Source organism: Morus notabilis, unplaced genomic scaffold (assembly GCF_000414095.1).
Source record: "Morus notabilis unplaced genomic scaffold, ASM41409v2 Scaffold112, whole genome shotgun sequence".
Lineage (NCBI taxonomy): Eukaryota > Viridiplantae > Streptophyta > Magnoliopsida > Rosales > Moraceae > Morus > Morus notabilis.
In genome coordinates, this window is record NW_010367100.1 from 51,092 (window position 1) to 68,848 (window position 17,757).

The window sequence follows — 17,757 nt, forward strand, 5'->3', positions numbered from 1 at the left end:
ATGTACATAACCAAACACAAAGTCAAGTTACAACTTCAACTCAAGTTATAACTCAAACTCAACTCAAAATCTACACTTAAGTCACCTAACTCAAAAACGGCAAAAAAAACATCCCCTAATAATTCAAGTTTTATGATTTTCTCTCATAAAAATTTAAATTTAATTTTTTTATTATAATATTTTTCTCTCACGTATATAACTCAAAATTTTAACTGTGAAACAAATATATTTTAATAAAAAAATAATAAACATAAATAAATATATAATTTTTTATTGAAATTGATTAATTTTTAATTAATTTTAATTAATTATTATTTAATATTGATTAATAATAAAAAATTATCGAGTTAATCAGTGATTACTTAAATCAATTAGTGATTGATTGTTGAGTCAATCAATCAATCAGTGATTGACTATTAAGTTAATCAATAATTGACCATTAAGTTAATAAAAGAAATAATTATTTTGTAAATTTTTATAGAATTTTGATTATTTTTTTAAAAAATTCTTAAAAGAGGCCATATATGCTAATATTTTTTTTATAATTAAAATTATAATTGGATGCTCTCTATTTATATAGTCATTATCTCAAATATAGAGACTGCTAGTATCTTTTTGTGTCACTTTCTTTATCATCATTTATTTTTATTGTTTAACAAGTAAACTTCACTCTCTCATTTTCTATTTAGATAATAATACATACCAATATGCATTTTATATACATATATATTAAAAATAATTCTTTCTAATATTTTTTAAATGTTTACCAAGTTTATGCCTTGTTGATTTCTTCTTGTTACCTTGGAGAGGAGCTAGTTTTATGTAGATTTTTTTGTCGAATTCTTTGGATTTCTATTATACCAAGTGTTGGATTTATATTGATTGTTGAACTATGTATGAAATTTTCAGATGCAATCGAACGACCTCCACTATGTTGGTGCATATTTGGTATTATAAGCCGCAACCCACAAGATTTGTGCTTCTTTTTCTTTCCGACTTTCAACCGCATCGTCAAGCTTGACGCTTCTTCTGTCTGTTAACAAGAGAGGAAAATCACTACTATCCCGATTAAGTTCCATTCTTCAACATGAACATGAACCCACTTTTTTCTTTCATGATGAACTCGAAACCTTTTCACAGTGAACTCCTCCCCATGGTTGAGTGTAACATGATTTTATAAACATCACCAAACCTGTGGAATCACAAGATTCAAAATAAACACTTGAGCAACATTAAGGCTGTCCGCTCTGGGCCTGAGCCCGCACGGTTTTGCTTTTGAGTTTCATCTCAAAAGGCCTTATACCATTAGGAGATGATGTCATTTTTTATAAACCACGACTTATCTTCATCTCCAGGTGATGTGAGATTGCACAACGTACCCTTTCTTAGCCTTGTGTCTCAAGGGATTGATGGCTGTCACAATCACCCCTCCTCATGAAGGCCCAACGTCCTCCTTAGTCACATTTCTGGCTGCGTAGAGGTTCTGATACCATCTCCACCTGGTATAATATTGTCCGCTTTGGGCCTGATCCTGCACCGTTTTGCTTTTGAGCTTCACCCTAAAAGGCCTCATACTATTGGGAGGCGATGTCATTCCTTATAAACTATAACTTATCTTCATTCTCAGGCGATGTAGGAATGCACAACTTATCATTTTCTGGCCTTGTGCCTCAAGGGATTGATGGCTGTCATAGTATAGTATCAAATCAACCTTAACCAAGCCACGTAATATATCAGGGTTCAAGTCAAGTAGCACTCGACAAAGAAAGAGCAGAAAATCAACTTGATACAACAGAAAGCTTAAAAATCTTCATGTTCTGAGAGAGCTTTGCCACAATCATTGTCCCCTTCCTCAAGAGGAGAAACAACAGCAAAGTTAATACATCTTAATAAGCTAAACTATGTTCATAACCAGTGAAATTTAAACCTTCCTTATAAGAAGAAACAGCCTCTGATCAAGTTCATACTTCTTGAAATAAGATGGATCACCCTTCAACATCATCAAAAGACCCCCAAATGAAGCATCTATCTCCGCTTTACCGTGATGTCCAGAACCTTTGGCAATTCTATACAGCTTCCCTTGCATGACATACTCATAGTTGTCAGCCAGTGTCGGGCGTTCCATCCTCGTTCAGTGTGGAACTTAGAGCCATTGAGAATTTCTCACCTACCTTCATTGGATACATATCGGTGTTCACATCTAGGTGCGTGAACATGTCAAACTTCTCACTCTTTGCTTCAATTCGAGTAACCTTGTCAAACTTTTTCCCATCAGGGTTCAACCGATCAATCTTGAAAATATAAAAGAAACTCGGCCATGCTTAGGGTGATCCAGGCCTGGAAAATGCTTTGGCCCCTCAATAACTAACAGATAACAAAAACTAAAGAATACAAAATTTGTTTTTCAATACTCGGTATCATGGGGCAAAGGGACCAACATTACAAGTCAATGACTCAAACAGAATAAGCACTTGAATTGAGCAGATCAATTAACAAGGAAGAAAACTACATCCGCTAACAGAATCGGAAATAATGCAGCAGTAATTTCCTGATTTCCAAACCCATATAAGGAATAAGCTTCATTCTACTAAAAATTCAATGTATAAAAAAAGCTAAAATGAGGAAAATGACTCGAGAAACAATATCAACCAAAACAGCAAACACAAGAAAATAAGCATTCAAATCTAAAAATAAAGCTTTTATTTGAGATTGATTAACAGCTGGTAATGATTGATGCTCAAGAAACTAAAAAACATAATAGACAAGCTTTTGAAGAAAATGATTAAGCGATGTTTTCGAGTAAGGCAAACAGGCAAAGAACATACAAAACCACCCCATGGTCTGCTCTTAAAAATCAAATTCCCCCTCTGCTTTAGTATAACTCTTCTCCAAATTACACGATTAACGGAAAAACTGACGGAATTTCCAATTTCTATGCTTTTGCATCCTCTAAATGTGTTACATAATTGATGATTTAGACAAGATAATCTGAGGTTTTAGTAAATATATATGTTTATATATATATATATATATATAAAGACTAGATTGAAAAAGATAGAAATGGGAAGATGAACTCCATTGTAAAGATGAAAGTTACAAAGTCTAAAATTACATAGTTGAATGTTGTGGCCGTATTGCTTGCGATTCTGATATATACACAAAAAATAAAAATAAAAATAAAAATAAAACCATAAAAATCGAACACTTTACAACACCATAATCATACCAAATTCCAACAAATATCAACCTAATTTAAAAAATCTCTTCAAAATGGAGATTTGTAAAATCTATTAATGAAATCCCAAAATCCAAAAAAATCCCTCAAAATCCCAAAGAGCACAGAATACAAACTTCAAACAAAAGTTACAAACAGAAAACCAACCGTGGAGGAGGAGCTTGGCTTGAAATAGGCTCGCAAAATGCCCGGGGGGAATCGGGGGGAAGGGCTGACGCGACGGCGCTCGCACACTCCAGCTGGGGGTGGGTGCCGATCGTCACTGATGAGTGATGAGCTATATCTGAGCTCCAGGGTTTTCAATTTTTTCTTTCTTTTTTCAAAATGAACTTAAACCCAAAATATTAGAATTTTTCCTTTGAAAAAAAAAAAAAAACAGAATTTTATTTTCATTATTGTTATTTGTACAATTTTTTAGTTTTGTTTGGAGGGACCTTACTGCTGTGTTTTTTTTTTTTTTTTTTTTACCGTTAAATGTAATTAAAATCATATTAAATAAAAAAAATTTGATATAAATAAATAGATTTTTGATCATTAGAGCTGTCAAATTTTGATTCTAAAACTTTAGTTAATTTTAATTAAGAGAAATGCCAGCGTTATTTTTTTTATTACTCTTTTTTGTGATTATATGAATTTATTATTTAACACGTAGACTCTATTATATTATTTTCTGTTAAAATAATAACGTATTATGTTAATAGAGTTCACGTGTTAAATAATAAATACAGAAAATAATAAATAGAGTGATGCTAATATTTTTTATTTAGTTAATAGCCGATACTTTTACATTGCAGACTCTGTTTTTGCTCAAGTGGAGGCACTTATTTGGATTCACATATTAACCAACAACTTAGAAGATTGTTCTCGAAATTGCACAAAGAGGGAGGTCTCCATCAATGTGAAGAGTGAGCAGGGTCTTATAAGTCAAATCTTTTGTTTCCTCAGCTAATTTGAAGCGGTAAAACCGAAGGAGGGCAGTTGATACAATCTTCATCTGCCGATAAGCAAAGTCCTTCCCCAAACAAATTCTAGGGCCAGCCTGCAAAATGCAAAAACCATGTTATAGGTAATCATATAAATAGTTAACGTTTGAAAAGTGTTATTATCTCAAATTTTTCTATACAAATGTATGGCGAGTTGATTTCCTTTTCTCAAACAATCTATTTTTATAAATAAGTTTGATAAGATTTACGAATTAAAAAACTACTCACTTGTCACGTCCGTGAAAAATTAAGGATTCGTTTGGTATGAGGATTCAAATTAAGATGATTCTAATCATGATTCCAGAACCAAAACTATAATTCATGATTTTGGGTTCAAATCATTATTCTAAAACCATAATTCAGAATAAGAGGTTTGAATCACCTTGAATTAAGAGGAGAGGTGGTTTTAAAATCATAATTTAAACTAGTTTAAAACATCACATCAGATTTTGAATCATGATTCAAAATCATCAAAACTAAACACTGATTTTGAATCATGATTTTGAATCATGATTCAGAATCACTGTAAACAAACACTGATTCTGAACCAATATTCAGAATCATGATTCTAGATCTATCTACCAAACGCACCCTAAAAGGTAATTAGCATAAACCGCTTTGCATACGTTATTTAAACTCGTTTAAAGAGCTTGAAATTTCAGATGACTGATTGTCAATTCAATCAAACTTTCATATACTCTGGCATGAATCTTTAATGGAAAAATAAGTAAAATAGTTCACATACATGAAATGCTACAAATTTGAATGGTGACTGTGGTTGAAAAACTCCATTATTGAGCCATCTTTCAGGCCTGAAATCCTTTGCATCTTCTCCCCAAATGTAAGGCATTCTGCCCATGGCATATGAGACGTAAAACACTTCATCACCTTTTTTTACTCTAAAGCCATCGGGAAGAGTGTCTTCTACATCTGCGCATTTTCCATCCTATCAAAAAACCATAAATGACATTATCTACAAAACATTAAACGTCTGATCGTTTTGTTAGTTCGAATCATAACTTAAATTTTTGTTATAGTACTATTTTCTCTGACAAAAAATTAAATGTAACTTTTTTTTCTTTTCTATAATGTTTTCTTTCACATAATTCACTTTTCAACTAAATTGACAACTCGAATCAACAAAACTAACGGTAATATTGTTACAAGTTGATATTTCAGACTTAATTCTAATTTTTATTTTTGTGAAATAGATAACAATTCAGTCATGCAAAGGCGAATGACAAATTCTCTACATGATCTTAACGAAGTTGTCATAGATAAAGAGAGAAGGCCCCTAAAACAATTGTGGCATCAAGTACTATTAAGAAAGTTGAGGTTTAATCTAGCCAAATAGGCTAATAAACCATGCATAAATAGCTATTACAATCAAAATTAAAGAAATTACATAAGCAGAATCGATATAGAAACCAGGCAAATATGAGAGACGTTCTACTTATGCACATCGACTGGCCAATATGACAACGCAGTATCTAAATCTCCATCCATCAAAGAGATATAAAACTTCAGAGCTGTACGACGTTTGAAAAGTCAGAAATTAAAGTGAGATTGATGCTAAATTTTAAAGACCATTTATGAGATTAACCAAAAACCTTATCTAGTAAAACCCATTATGAAAATCCTCAACATATATAAGGTTTCAAGTGCTAGATTGGGCAGTTGATATATACATACACATATATATATATATATATAGAGAGAGAGAGAGAGAGAATTGCAATTAATGAAAATTGATTTGAAAGAGTTTGGGGAAGTTATTACCACAGGAACAGCTGGATATAGCCTGAGAGTCTCTGAGAGTGCAGCATGGAGATAGTGCATTTGCTCAAGATTTGCATCAGTTATATTCTCTATGAAGTCATCTATACTATTATCAAATCTGTCGCCAAAAACATCTCTCATTTCTTGTGCAACTTTTTCCTGTACAAGAGGGTTCTTGCACAACATGTAGAAGAACCATGAGAGAGTACCTGCGGTGGAATCTTTGCCAGCAATCATGAAATTCAGAACTATATCTCTCAGATACTTATCGTTCATTTTCTCTGGATCCTTCTCACTCTCCCTTAGAAACCTTGAGAGTATGTCTTCTTTGCCATTATTCTTAAAAAAAAAAAAAAAAAAAAAAAAGGGTTTAATCAATCATGAGACTCAAATATTCCATTAATCAACATTAATGAAGAAACACATCTATACTTTTTTTTGTTTTTTTTTACTCGAGTATATGTTATTAGAGGCTGCCTCTTGGTGACGTCTCACCCTGCAATCTATTTCTATTTTTCTACTAGTGAATCAACAAATTTATTTAAATTTACTATGCCTTGGCACTATTAATGTTGTTGCATCCGATATTTTTCAGTTATTTCTAACCATAAAATGATATAACTAGTTTATATAGACCAAGTGAAGAGAGTGTTTCTAAAAGACCCGCGAGTTATCAACATCACTAATCTCTAATAGCAAGTGGGTCAAAAGAGCACTCAGGGCAAACACCAATCAATTAAGAAATAGTAGGTCCGGTCCTATAAAGGTAAAAGTAAACCCGAGTCTCACATTTTTTAAATACAAAAATAAACACCAATTTATAAGAGCATTAAGACGCCTTACTTAACAAATTAACCTTTTAAGATAGAATCCCAAGTACTTAGGGTCCGTTTAGTTTGCTGATTTGAGTTGAGATGTGACTTTATGTGAGAACTTTTTATTGTAGTAAAAAAATTAAATGTGACTATTTTTTAAAACTTTTTACTGCAACAAAACTCGAATTGGTGAAATAAACTGAGCCTTAATAACTCCAAATTCCATCACACCCCAAAATGGCCGTGTCCCGTGTTCATGGAAATATATAATGAAAATCTAAAATAAGCAACAAAACAAAGACTCATACATAGAGGCAAATGTGTTTATGCGCAAAAATTAAAGAATGAAAGCGCAATTAATTAATTAGCAACTAGTTAAAATGTTAATTAACTCACAGAATCTCCTTTGAGTGCAAGCAATTGCCTCTTCTTCCAAATAAGCTGGTACACAAAATCGTCAACGATTTTAGCTTCCCTTCTCAAGAAGGCCTCAGAACCGATGTGTAGAAACCTTTTCAATTTCCAGAGTGGGTCCAAAAAGCGCCACAACACCAAAGCATTCAAAGCATCAAAGGACTTCATGAATTCAGTCGTTTCTTCACTTGAACCCTCCAAGCAATTCAATTCTACCCCAAACCCAACTTTGAATATGGAATCCAAAGTGCATCTCATGAGCAAACCCTATATCATAAAACGTATGTGATGATCATATATGAATGATTCATGTATTTCACATGCTCAAATATTTAAGCCGTGAGTAACAAGTAAATAATACGCCTTAAGGGCGGAGCTAGAAAAATAAATAAGAAAGGCGGACACATAATTTATAGGGTGTTTGGTATGAGGATTCGTACCATAGTTCGAATCATAGTTTGTAACTTGCTACAGTATTTTCTCTCACAAAAAATACGTAAATCGAGAATGGTTCTGAATCATGATTTTAAATTTATGAACCAAACGTCCACAATTTAATGGGAGAAGTGGGCGTATATTATTTTAGATTTTTAAGGGAGAGAACGGTAAGCAACAAACTTTTTTAAAATATACATATACAAAACTCTCAACCATGTGTATCTCCACCTTTAAAATTGAGAAACAAAATAAATTTTTTTCCCAATATTTGACATCAATCCGCATAATGTTAATATTATATTATATTAAAAAATATTTGCACTATTAGTTGGTGATAGAATAACTTAATTCTTGAATCACCGGAAAATTATGTGTGGTCGTTAAAAACTACTTTAGCAACTGTGGATAATATTTTGTACCGCATAAATAGATATCTTATCTTATATTATATGCGGTGGTTGGTTTCATATTTGATATCACTCACTTGCATGTCAAAAACTCTTCCTTCAACATCAGAAAATTGTGAAACAACTCGAACCAACTTGGCAGCGTTCTTCCTAAACACAGAGCAGCCAAAATCTCTGAGAATTCTCGTCGAAAACTCGGAGCTGGCGAGCTTCCTTTGATGCTTCCACTCCTCTCCGTCGGCCAATAAAATCCCCCGGCCGAACAAATCCGCCATGTTCTCGCGGCTGCTCTCGCCTTTAGAGTACTTGTTGAAGCTGGTCTTGAGGAAGTGCTCGATGTTCCTCGGCTCCGTTGTGTAGATGTAGCTCTGCGCCGGTGCAAGGATCCGGTAAGTCGAGTGCTCGGCGGCGATGGCGGCGTGGTAGTCGTAGAGGTCTTTGATGTGGATGAGAAGGCTGAAAACGGTGCCTTTCACAGGAGGGTACTGAGGGTTGTTTATGGATTTGCCGACGAAGATTTTTAGGGCTACGAAGGACAAAATTAGGAGGAGAGGGATTAATAGAGTTGAGAAGAGGATGATGATGGTGTTTAGAATGTCCATTTTGATTGAAATTTGATGAGAGAAAGGCGAAGAAGAGAAGTATTTACCTGCATGTATATTTATATACAAATATATATATATATATATATATATATATATATATATATATATATATATATATATATAGACACACATATATACATTATATCTAGATATTAGAAAATATCTTTTAATGAAAACTATCACCCAATAAAATTCAAGAACGTTCATGTTGGATCACCAAGAATCAATAGACCAATAAACGGAAGTGTATCTGAATCCATGATGATAAATTACTTTCTAGAGCCGTGCAGTTTGTCTTCCAGATCAACACGTTTTCTCAAAAATTCTTTAGCTTTCTCACTGCTCTCTATGATGATGGGATGTCAGAAAGAATAGAATATCACGTGCGATTTGAGGACCATAACAATTATATATAAATAATTTCTTTGTTATCTTTTAGTATTTCTATTTTAGTCTATCATAAAAATAAAAATTATCTTTAAGTCTCTACACATTAAAGACTCACAATCAGTTAATTTAGCAATTTTTAGTCTTCATCTATTTGGTGTTTCATTCATTTTAGGTTCTATCAATTTTATAACAACTATCTTCAACATGCGTGGACCTGGAATGACTATGCATAGATTACCCCTATTTGTGTGGTCTGTTATAGTGACGGCTTTCCTACTTTTATTATCACTTCCGGTACTGGCAGGGAAAATTACCATGTTATTTAACAGATCGAAACTTTAATACAACCTTTTTTGATCCCGCTGGAGAGGGAGACCCTATATTATACCAGCATCTTAAATTTATCCAAACTTTAACATATCACTTTTAAATTAAATGGACTTAACCTTACATAATTATTTATATATAAGCCTAAACACTAGACATATATATAGTATGTGTGATTGATAGAGAAGCACGTATATAAGTACGTTATATGCAGGTATATAAGTACATGAAGGAGATCTAGTGTTTAGCTAAGTTAATGCTTTTTTTTTTTTTTCATTTACTAAAACTCTCATTCAAAGTCAAGCTTCCTCACTCAATATAGTTTCGGTCCTTTCATTAACTAGTCGTTAATTATTTAACAGTATGTATAAAAATTAAGTATTAAAATTAGAAACACCTAAAGTTTAGAAACTAAAACAATAAAAAAATTAAAAGTTAATTTTCACAATTTTTTTTTTTAAATTTTAGTCCCTAATTAATGGAATGACCGAAATTGAAATAGAGTAATAAATTAAGGATCAATTATGAGAATTTTTAAAAGTCAGAGAAATAAAATTGAATTTAAAGAACTTCAGGGCCCATTTACATGATTTGTCAAATGAAAATGACATGAAAGGAAATGCTACGGTTTGCAAATAAATGAAATCTTCTTTTGTGATCACTATGGGTCGGTTTATATGGGCCAATGCGATAATAATTTTAAGTTGTGTGGTGCGCAAAACATATGCATTAACGTCATGAAAGGTAAGCATGAGAGGCATAATCACACACACACACGTATATATCTACAAAACCAATAGCCTTTGTTTCCTCCCCACACAAAGACACACCCCACATCTTTTCTATTTGATGTACGAGGATTGTTTTTTTGCCCTTTTTTCATTTCATATTTATGTATTTTTTTTACTAACGTTTCCATTTTTTTTTTTTTCATTTTTCATAAAGTTGAAATAATTTTTTTTTTTACTCATAGGTTTTTGTACTAGATTTGCATTTTCTTTTTGCATTTTATCTTTTCTGGGCGTATATCAATTGATATTATATAATTCCATTGTTTTCGTGGTTGTTTGTATTTAATTCTATTTATTTTAAAGTTGTTTTGCTTTTTTATTTTTCAATTAGTTATTTTTCCTTTTTCTTTGTTTTCTCATGTGATTTGGATGCTTTTTTATATACGATATTGTTTAGAAAGAGAGGATACTTTTAGTACAAGACAATTCAAAATGATTTTGCGCATATTTATTAATTTTAACCTACGTAAAAGGATTCTACTTATCAAATTAGATATGTACTTTATTTATCTAAAAAATATGATAGTAAATTTTCTTTATGTATGGGAAAAAGACTTCATGCCCAAAACTTGCGATAAAAAATAGACAGATGAAAAAAGTTGTTAGAATTAAAGCAACAAATTAAAACAGCCAGTTTGAAAAGAAAAATAAGGTGATCAATATTTAATAGACAATCTTGTGGAAATAGTTAAGGGTAAATTTGAAATATTAACAGTATGTAAAAAGTAAATTTAATCATTTAAAAATTATATGTAATTTATAGTTAGAAAAAAAGGTGTGAAGAGTTAAAAAAGGAGAAAGTGTGATTAGAACTACCATTATTATTATTGTTGTTGTTGTTGTGAATAGAACCAAGGAGAAAGTGTGAATAGAACTACCATTATTATTATTATTCTTATTGTTGTTGTAAATAGAATCAAGAAGAAAGTGTGAATAGAACTACTATTATTATTATTATTCTTGTTGTTGTTGTTATTTGTGAAAACCATCATGCCAACAAATGCATTAGACAATTAAAAATCATCGTTGAATGTGAATACTTAGAACATCTCTAACCACGCTAGCCATTTTATGTTTTTAATTAAAATGACAAATAATTTAACTTTTCTTTTGGCTTTGCTCCACTCAAATCACTAGCTAAACAGGTTAGCTATTTTGGAGAATGCATTTCATAGTAGCTAAATATAATTAGCAAGAAGAGACTTGCCATTTTATTTTTCTTATTATTTTATTCTTTCAAACAATAATAAATGCAAGGGTTTCTTTTTAAATTCAATAGAGTTATTAATTTATATTTTAAATTCTATTAATATTAAAATATTCTATATTTAGTTAAAATAAAGAATGTGATTAGAGTGGCTCATTTAAAAATTACTACATAAAACAACTTCGCAGCTATATATTTTAATTAAATTTAAGGAGTTATGCTATTCTCGATTTCATGCCAGTTTTTTAAACATCGTGAAATCTTTTAACAATGTTGTTTAAACTCATTTTATCTATATTTTCTACTATTTTCGGTTTTGCTTTGTTTTGATTTTGATTTAGGCTTTTTATTATTTGGAATTTGGAGTCAACTCGTCAAAAAACATAGAAATGAGGTTGAATCACCAAATTCGAACGAGTTGTTGTTTTTGTAAACAGGACAAATTTAAAAGGAAAAAGAAAGAAATATAACTATGTAATTAAGAAAAATTATTTATTTTAAATAGGGAGTGATCAATTTTCCCATTAACTAACGTAGTTAATAGTTTTGGTTTTTTTTTTTTCCTCTAGCTAGATAAATAGCTGAACTAGCATGTACCACTCTTGTTAGTTAGACTTTTTCTAATCTCTGATGAAGATTTGTGTTATAAATCGTTTTTAAGGGAAATTTCATTCAAACCAAGATAGAAATAATGGATTAAGAGTCACGACATTATAGCACAAAGGTCATTATCCACACTAGAGTTAACTCTCACGGGTTGGAGATACAACCTATAATAATTAAATAAGAAAAGAAAAACAATCGTAGAAGATAAAAAAAATTAACGTGGTTCGGTAAAATATCTATTTTCACGGATTTAAAAATAAAAGTCATAACTATAATAAAAGTAACTTTCACTAATATGTCCGCCCAAGAAGGAGCTCCATTAGAGATTCCAACCTTGGAATACTTTTTTTTTTCTAAGAAAATAAAGATATAAAAATAGTTGCATAGGGACAAAAATCGACTATATTACAGAAAGATCAAAAAGATCAAAACTCGTATGAAACTCTAATATTATATAATTATCAAATAAGAAAATAAAAGGAAGAATTCAAACCATGTGATTCAAATTATTTTCGATTTACGTGAATATTTTGTGAGAAAAAATACTGTAGCGAACCACGAATCATGATTCGAATCAGGAAACGAATCCCTCTACCAAACATATATGGTTAGACAAGATGCCTTACTTCTACTGACTAGAAAATTAAAGAGGGAGACTTCACTAGTAATGAGCATTACGAATGAGACTTCATATAAATAGATGTTACAAATACATAAGTTGGGTAAGTTACCCAAGAATAAAATAAAGAAACTTTCTAAAAATAAAAGTCAAAACTATAATAAAAGTAAGTTTCTCTGATAAAATGACAACCAAAAAGTGGGGAGACCACAATTTTTATTATAATAAAACATGAACAAATAGACAAATAGACCACGACTTTTTTTTTAATGTTTTGTTTAAGGAAGAAAAATATTAAATGCTCAGTAAAAAAGATAAATTTCAAATATAGGGTGATAAATATAACAGAGTATTCTAAATTAACAAATTTTTATTAGATTTTTCACATTTTTTTTAGACTTTTCACGTTTGTATATTACTATTGCTATATTAAAGAAAAGGAGAAAAATAGAAGCCTTAGACATGAAAGATCAGAAACTCGTTAGAATATGAAACTCTAATATTATACAATAATCAAATAAGAAAATAAAAAGAAGAAAAAAAGAAAAAAAAGATTTAATATGGTTAGACAAGATGCCTTACTTCCACGGACTAGAAAAAGAGGAAGACTTCACTAAAATAATGAGCATTACGATAAATAGACGTTATAAATACATAAGTTGGGTAAGTTACCCAAAAATAAAATAAAGAAACTTTCTAACAATAAAAGTCAAAACTATAATAAAAGTAACTTTCTCTGATAAAATGACAACTAAAAAGTGGGGAGACCACAAACTTTATTATAATAATTAAACATGGACAAATAGACCACGGCCTTTTTTTTAATGTCTTGTTTAAGGAAGAAAAATATTAAATGCTCAGTAAAAAAGATAAATTTCAAATATAGGGTGATAAATATAACAGAGTATTCTAAAGCCTCGTTCATTTCACCAATTTGAATTTAGAATTTGAGTTTTGTTACAGTAAAAAGCTCTCAGAAATAATCACATCTAATTTTTTTACTATAATAAAAAGCTCTCACATAAAGTCACATCTCAACTCGAATTATAAACTCGAATCAACGAGGTGAACAGACCCTAAATTAACAAATTTTTATTAGATTTTTCACATTTCTTTTTTAGACTTTTCACGTTTGTATATTACTATTGCTTGTACTGCGTTTTCATCATGATACGATGATTAGAAATAATAATAAAAGGAAGCTAACAAAAGTAAGAAAAAATTGCTAAAGAAAGGTCAGAAAATACTATTTATAATTACTAGTGATCACTAGAATTTCGGTCACCACAGCAATGCATCAAAGTCATCGTTATATAATTATACTTTTTACGTACCTCTACATATGGTGATGTATTATCTATGGCGATAAATAACAAATACTAAAAAGCCATCTTGACAATATTGCTCTGGGGTAAACTATACAACAACTTCTAAGAGTTATATATTCATAGAATTGAATAATTGATGGAAGAAAGAATTGCTGGAATAAAATCCTAAAAATTACTATTCAAGTATTTTCTTGATTTGATTAAAAGATAATAATGTGCACGGTAGTAAGTGGACGTTTGGTTCATGTATTCAGAATCATGATTCAGAATCATTCTCGTTTTATGTGTGTTTTTTATGAGAGTAAAATACTGTAGAGAACTATGAATCATGATTCAGAATTAGGAACGAATATATGAAACAAACCTCCATGCGTACATGAATGCCTTTTTTACTTGATTCAATTCATGAATGATGTAATGTCTTAAGAGAAGAGTTATACGGTAAGAAAGATGATTAAATTCCTTAATAGTAGAATTTTGTAAAAAAGAAGCTGGGACCAGTCTGATGTACAAAAAACAAAGCTAAAAAAAATTTATTTTCAGAATTTATATTACTAAAAAAAAAAAATTAGCTCGATTGGTCATTCAGTGATATAAATAAAATCATCAGTTCAAGCGTATCTTACTTTAATTTATACAAATTTATTTTGTACAAGATTTACATGTCATGTAAAAATATTTTTTATTTTTAAAATTACGTCGGGTACACCTGTAATTTTTTAATCTTTATATGCTTTTTTTTTTTTTTTTTTTTTTTTTTTAGCCAATCTTTATATGCTTTTTTTTTTTTTTTTTTTTTACCTTTAGCCAGAGAGATGATCAGATGAAAAAAAGAAAAGAAAAGAAAAGAAAACTAAAAAAACATTTTTCTGGTAACTGTTGGTACATTTCCTCTTGCTTCAAGCAAATGTTTTGGGAAATCTTTATTCGGTTTCTACTACTCCCACATGGCAAAACTGACAATTCAACTAATTTCCGGTGAAAAAGAAATAGTACTAACAAAACAGGACCATATAGAGATCTTTAGTTTTCATTAAAGTAGTAAGTTATAATGATGGACAAAACAAAGTAGATTTCTGACCTGCAAAAATTAAAACGCTTAATATAGGCATAATATTACATATAAGTATAGTAGTTATATGGGGCCTTAAACTAAAACATAACTTCTTTTGCTTACTTGGGGTTTTGCTTTCCAAAACCATATACCAAATAGTGAAGCAAAAGCAACACAGAAGAGGAGGAGATAAGAAGGAGAAGAATAAGGAAAGAATGTTGGAGAGAGAGAAGTATTGAGAGGAAAAAATAATAATAATAGTAATAATAATGCAAAAAATGAAAAACTTTGGGAGTGTTGGAAACACAAGTAGTGGGAGGCTATCAACGGATCAGGAATATCAGATCAATCAAGAGGATCATGATAATCAAGAGGTATCAAGATTGGCCATATCAAGTTTTCAAGCAAGAGAGGAAGAGATTGAGAGGATTAAAATGGAAGTGAAGGAGAAGGTTGAGCTTCAATTAGGCCGAGCTGAAGAAGAAACTAGGCGTTTAGCTCAAATTTGGGAAGTATGTTATTATTATTATTATTATTTTATTTGCTTCATTGCTATTTTGGTTTTTCTTTGGCTCGATTTCTAATAGCACTCTCAAAATAATATGTGGATTCGACATTCTTTTTTGGTAGAAACTTGACTCCAAACAATTGCTTAATGTTGAATTTTTTTTTATGTATATAGTGAAATAGATAACATTACGCATTAAAAAGGTTAGTTTTCTACGTCCCAACAAAGTTGACACCCAGAAAGAAGACTGAAAATCTGATCAAACTATGAAATATTAGTAGAGATAAAATTTCATTAAGAATTATCAAAATTTTTTGGGTATTCTTGAATTTATAATGGCTAAAATATGTGGACCATGCAATACTTTGTGAAACTGCTATGAAGAAAAGCTTTTAATCTTTCAGGAACTTGAAGAAATGGCAGATCCATTGAGGAAGGAAGTTGCAAATGTGAGGAAGAGAGTCGACATGGCGAATCGAGAGCTAAAGCCGCTGGGACAAAGCTGCATGAAGAAGGTGCAACAACATTTTGTGTGTGTATAATATATATATATATATATATATATATATATATATTTGTTTTCTTTGGTAATAACAATATTTTATGTGGTTTGATATTGCTATAATTGTGATTTAGAACCACAGAAAGCATGGAGAAAAGAAACAAACTAAGGATTATTTTTAATTCATGCTAATTTATTTGAGACAGGAAAAAGAATACAAAGAGGCACTGGAATTGTTCAATGAAAAGAGCAAAGAGAAAGCTCAACTTGTCACCACATTAATGGAGGTAAATTCTGCCTAAAATTTCTCTAAAGAATCTTTTTATCCCAAGTCTACCTTTTTTTTTTTTTTTTCTTGGAGAAATTATCCTGATTTCCTTATAATGGAAATCGATTATTCTTTTGATATAGATTTCTTCTTTTGTGTCATTATTATTATTATATCTTTATGTCCTTTTTCATTGTCTAAATGAAGTCTTCTTATTACCAGCTGATGACTGAGAGTGAAAGAATGAGGATGCAAAAGCTAGAGGGGCTAAGCAAGCACATAGAAAAACCGCACTGAGATAAATACATGTGCTAATTTTACTTATTTGATTTGTGTGTTTATTTAGGAATATTTTAATTATGCCGTTTTCAAATAACAATTTGGATGTATGGAGAAGATTTTCTTGCTCTTTAAATATTGGACATACTTTACCAAAGCAAATTTCGGGATTGCCAGATTTCAATGCTAGAAAAATTCTTCAATCATTTCACAGTATATTGTTGCAGCTCTCTTGTAAATTCTCCAAACCATCCGAATGCGTTTGGTTCAATGATTCGTATCATGGTTCATGGCTCACTATAGTATTTTTTCTCACAAAAAATATATGTAAATTGAAAATGATTCTGAATTATAATTTTGAATCCATCAACCAAACGTCCTCTAAAAGTTAAACGTTTCACGTCAAAGTTCTTGTTTTGTTCAAGAACTAGATTATGTCAACCAAATGTGAAGCCTTTAACATATCATCCTTGAAAGATTAGTTTACCATGAAAGTTATCAAAGCAGTTTCGGTACCATGAAATTACAGCAAATAGGTCATTTTTAAAAATATATCCGGTAATATTTACAATAAAGATAACTTTATGAACCAAATTTATAAGGTGATTAACCATGATTCAAAATTATTTTCGATTTACGTGTATTTTTTATGAAAAAAATACTGTAACGAGTTACGAATTATGATTCGAACTATGACACGAATCATCGTAAAATTATAAAAATAGTTGTTTTTATTAATTTAATGGTCAATCAAAAGCCCGTTTGGTTGGAGGATTCGTTCTCTGATTCGAATCATGGTTCATGATTCGCTACAGTATTTTCTCTCACAAAAAATACACGTAAATAAAAAATAGTTCTAATATCATAGTTCTAATCCATGAACCAAACGGGAACGGTCAATCATGATTGACTATAGTTTATTATTGATTAACTCGATTATTCTTTATTATTAATCAAAATTAGTTAATAATTAATCAAAATTAATTAGTAATTAATTAATTTCAATCAACAAATTACATATTTATTAAGGATAAACTATTGATAAATTAATAATGAATCAGTCAATCATGATTGACTGTGAATCAATCACTGATTGAATGTGGTTCATAACTCAATCATTGATTGACTCATATAAACAAAATGGTCATTTTCATAAAATAAAAAAAAAATCAACCATTTATGAAAAAAGTAGTTAAAAAAGG

The 17,757-nt window shown here is 30.5% G+C and overlaps 2 protein-coding genes and 1 pseudogene across 2 annotated transcripts; 1 reads left to right on the forward strand and 2 right to left on the reverse strand.

Moving 5' to 3' along the window:
- Positions 1 to 1,778: 1,778 nt before the first annotated feature.
- Positions 1,779 to 2,583, reverse strand: LOC21399812 (annotated as a pseudogene).
- A 1,402-nt stretch (positions 2,584 to 3,985) lies between these two features.
- LOC21399813 (cytochrome P450 704C1) lies at positions 3,986 to 8,712 on the reverse strand. The gene is made up of 5 exons (XM_010111856.2): positions 8,149 to 8,712; positions 7,209 to 7,493; positions 5,998 to 6,336; positions 4,964 to 5,164; positions 3,986 to 4,274 (listed from the first exon to the last, which is right to left on the reverse strand). Exons 1-5 carry the CDS (start codon positions 8,671 to 8,673, stop codon positions 4,086 to 4,088), a joined length of 1,539 nt encoding a protein of 512 aa, XP_010110158.1. The 5' UTR covers positions 8,674 to 8,712; the 3' UTR covers positions 3,986 to 4,085.
- Positions 8,713 to 15,231: 6,519 nt separating this feature from the next.
- LOC21399814 lies at positions 15,232 to 16,708 on the forward strand. The gene is made up of 4 exons (XM_024174636.1): positions 15,232 to 15,510; positions 15,911 to 16,021; positions 16,215 to 16,295; positions 16,499 to 16,708. Exons 1-4 carry the CDS (start codon positions 15,268 to 15,270, stop codon positions 16,571 to 16,573), a joined length of 510 nt encoding a protein of 169 aa, XP_024030404.1. The 5' UTR covers positions 15,232 to 15,267; the 3' UTR covers positions 16,574 to 16,708.
- Positions 16,709 to 17,757: the final 1,049 nt, after the last annotated feature.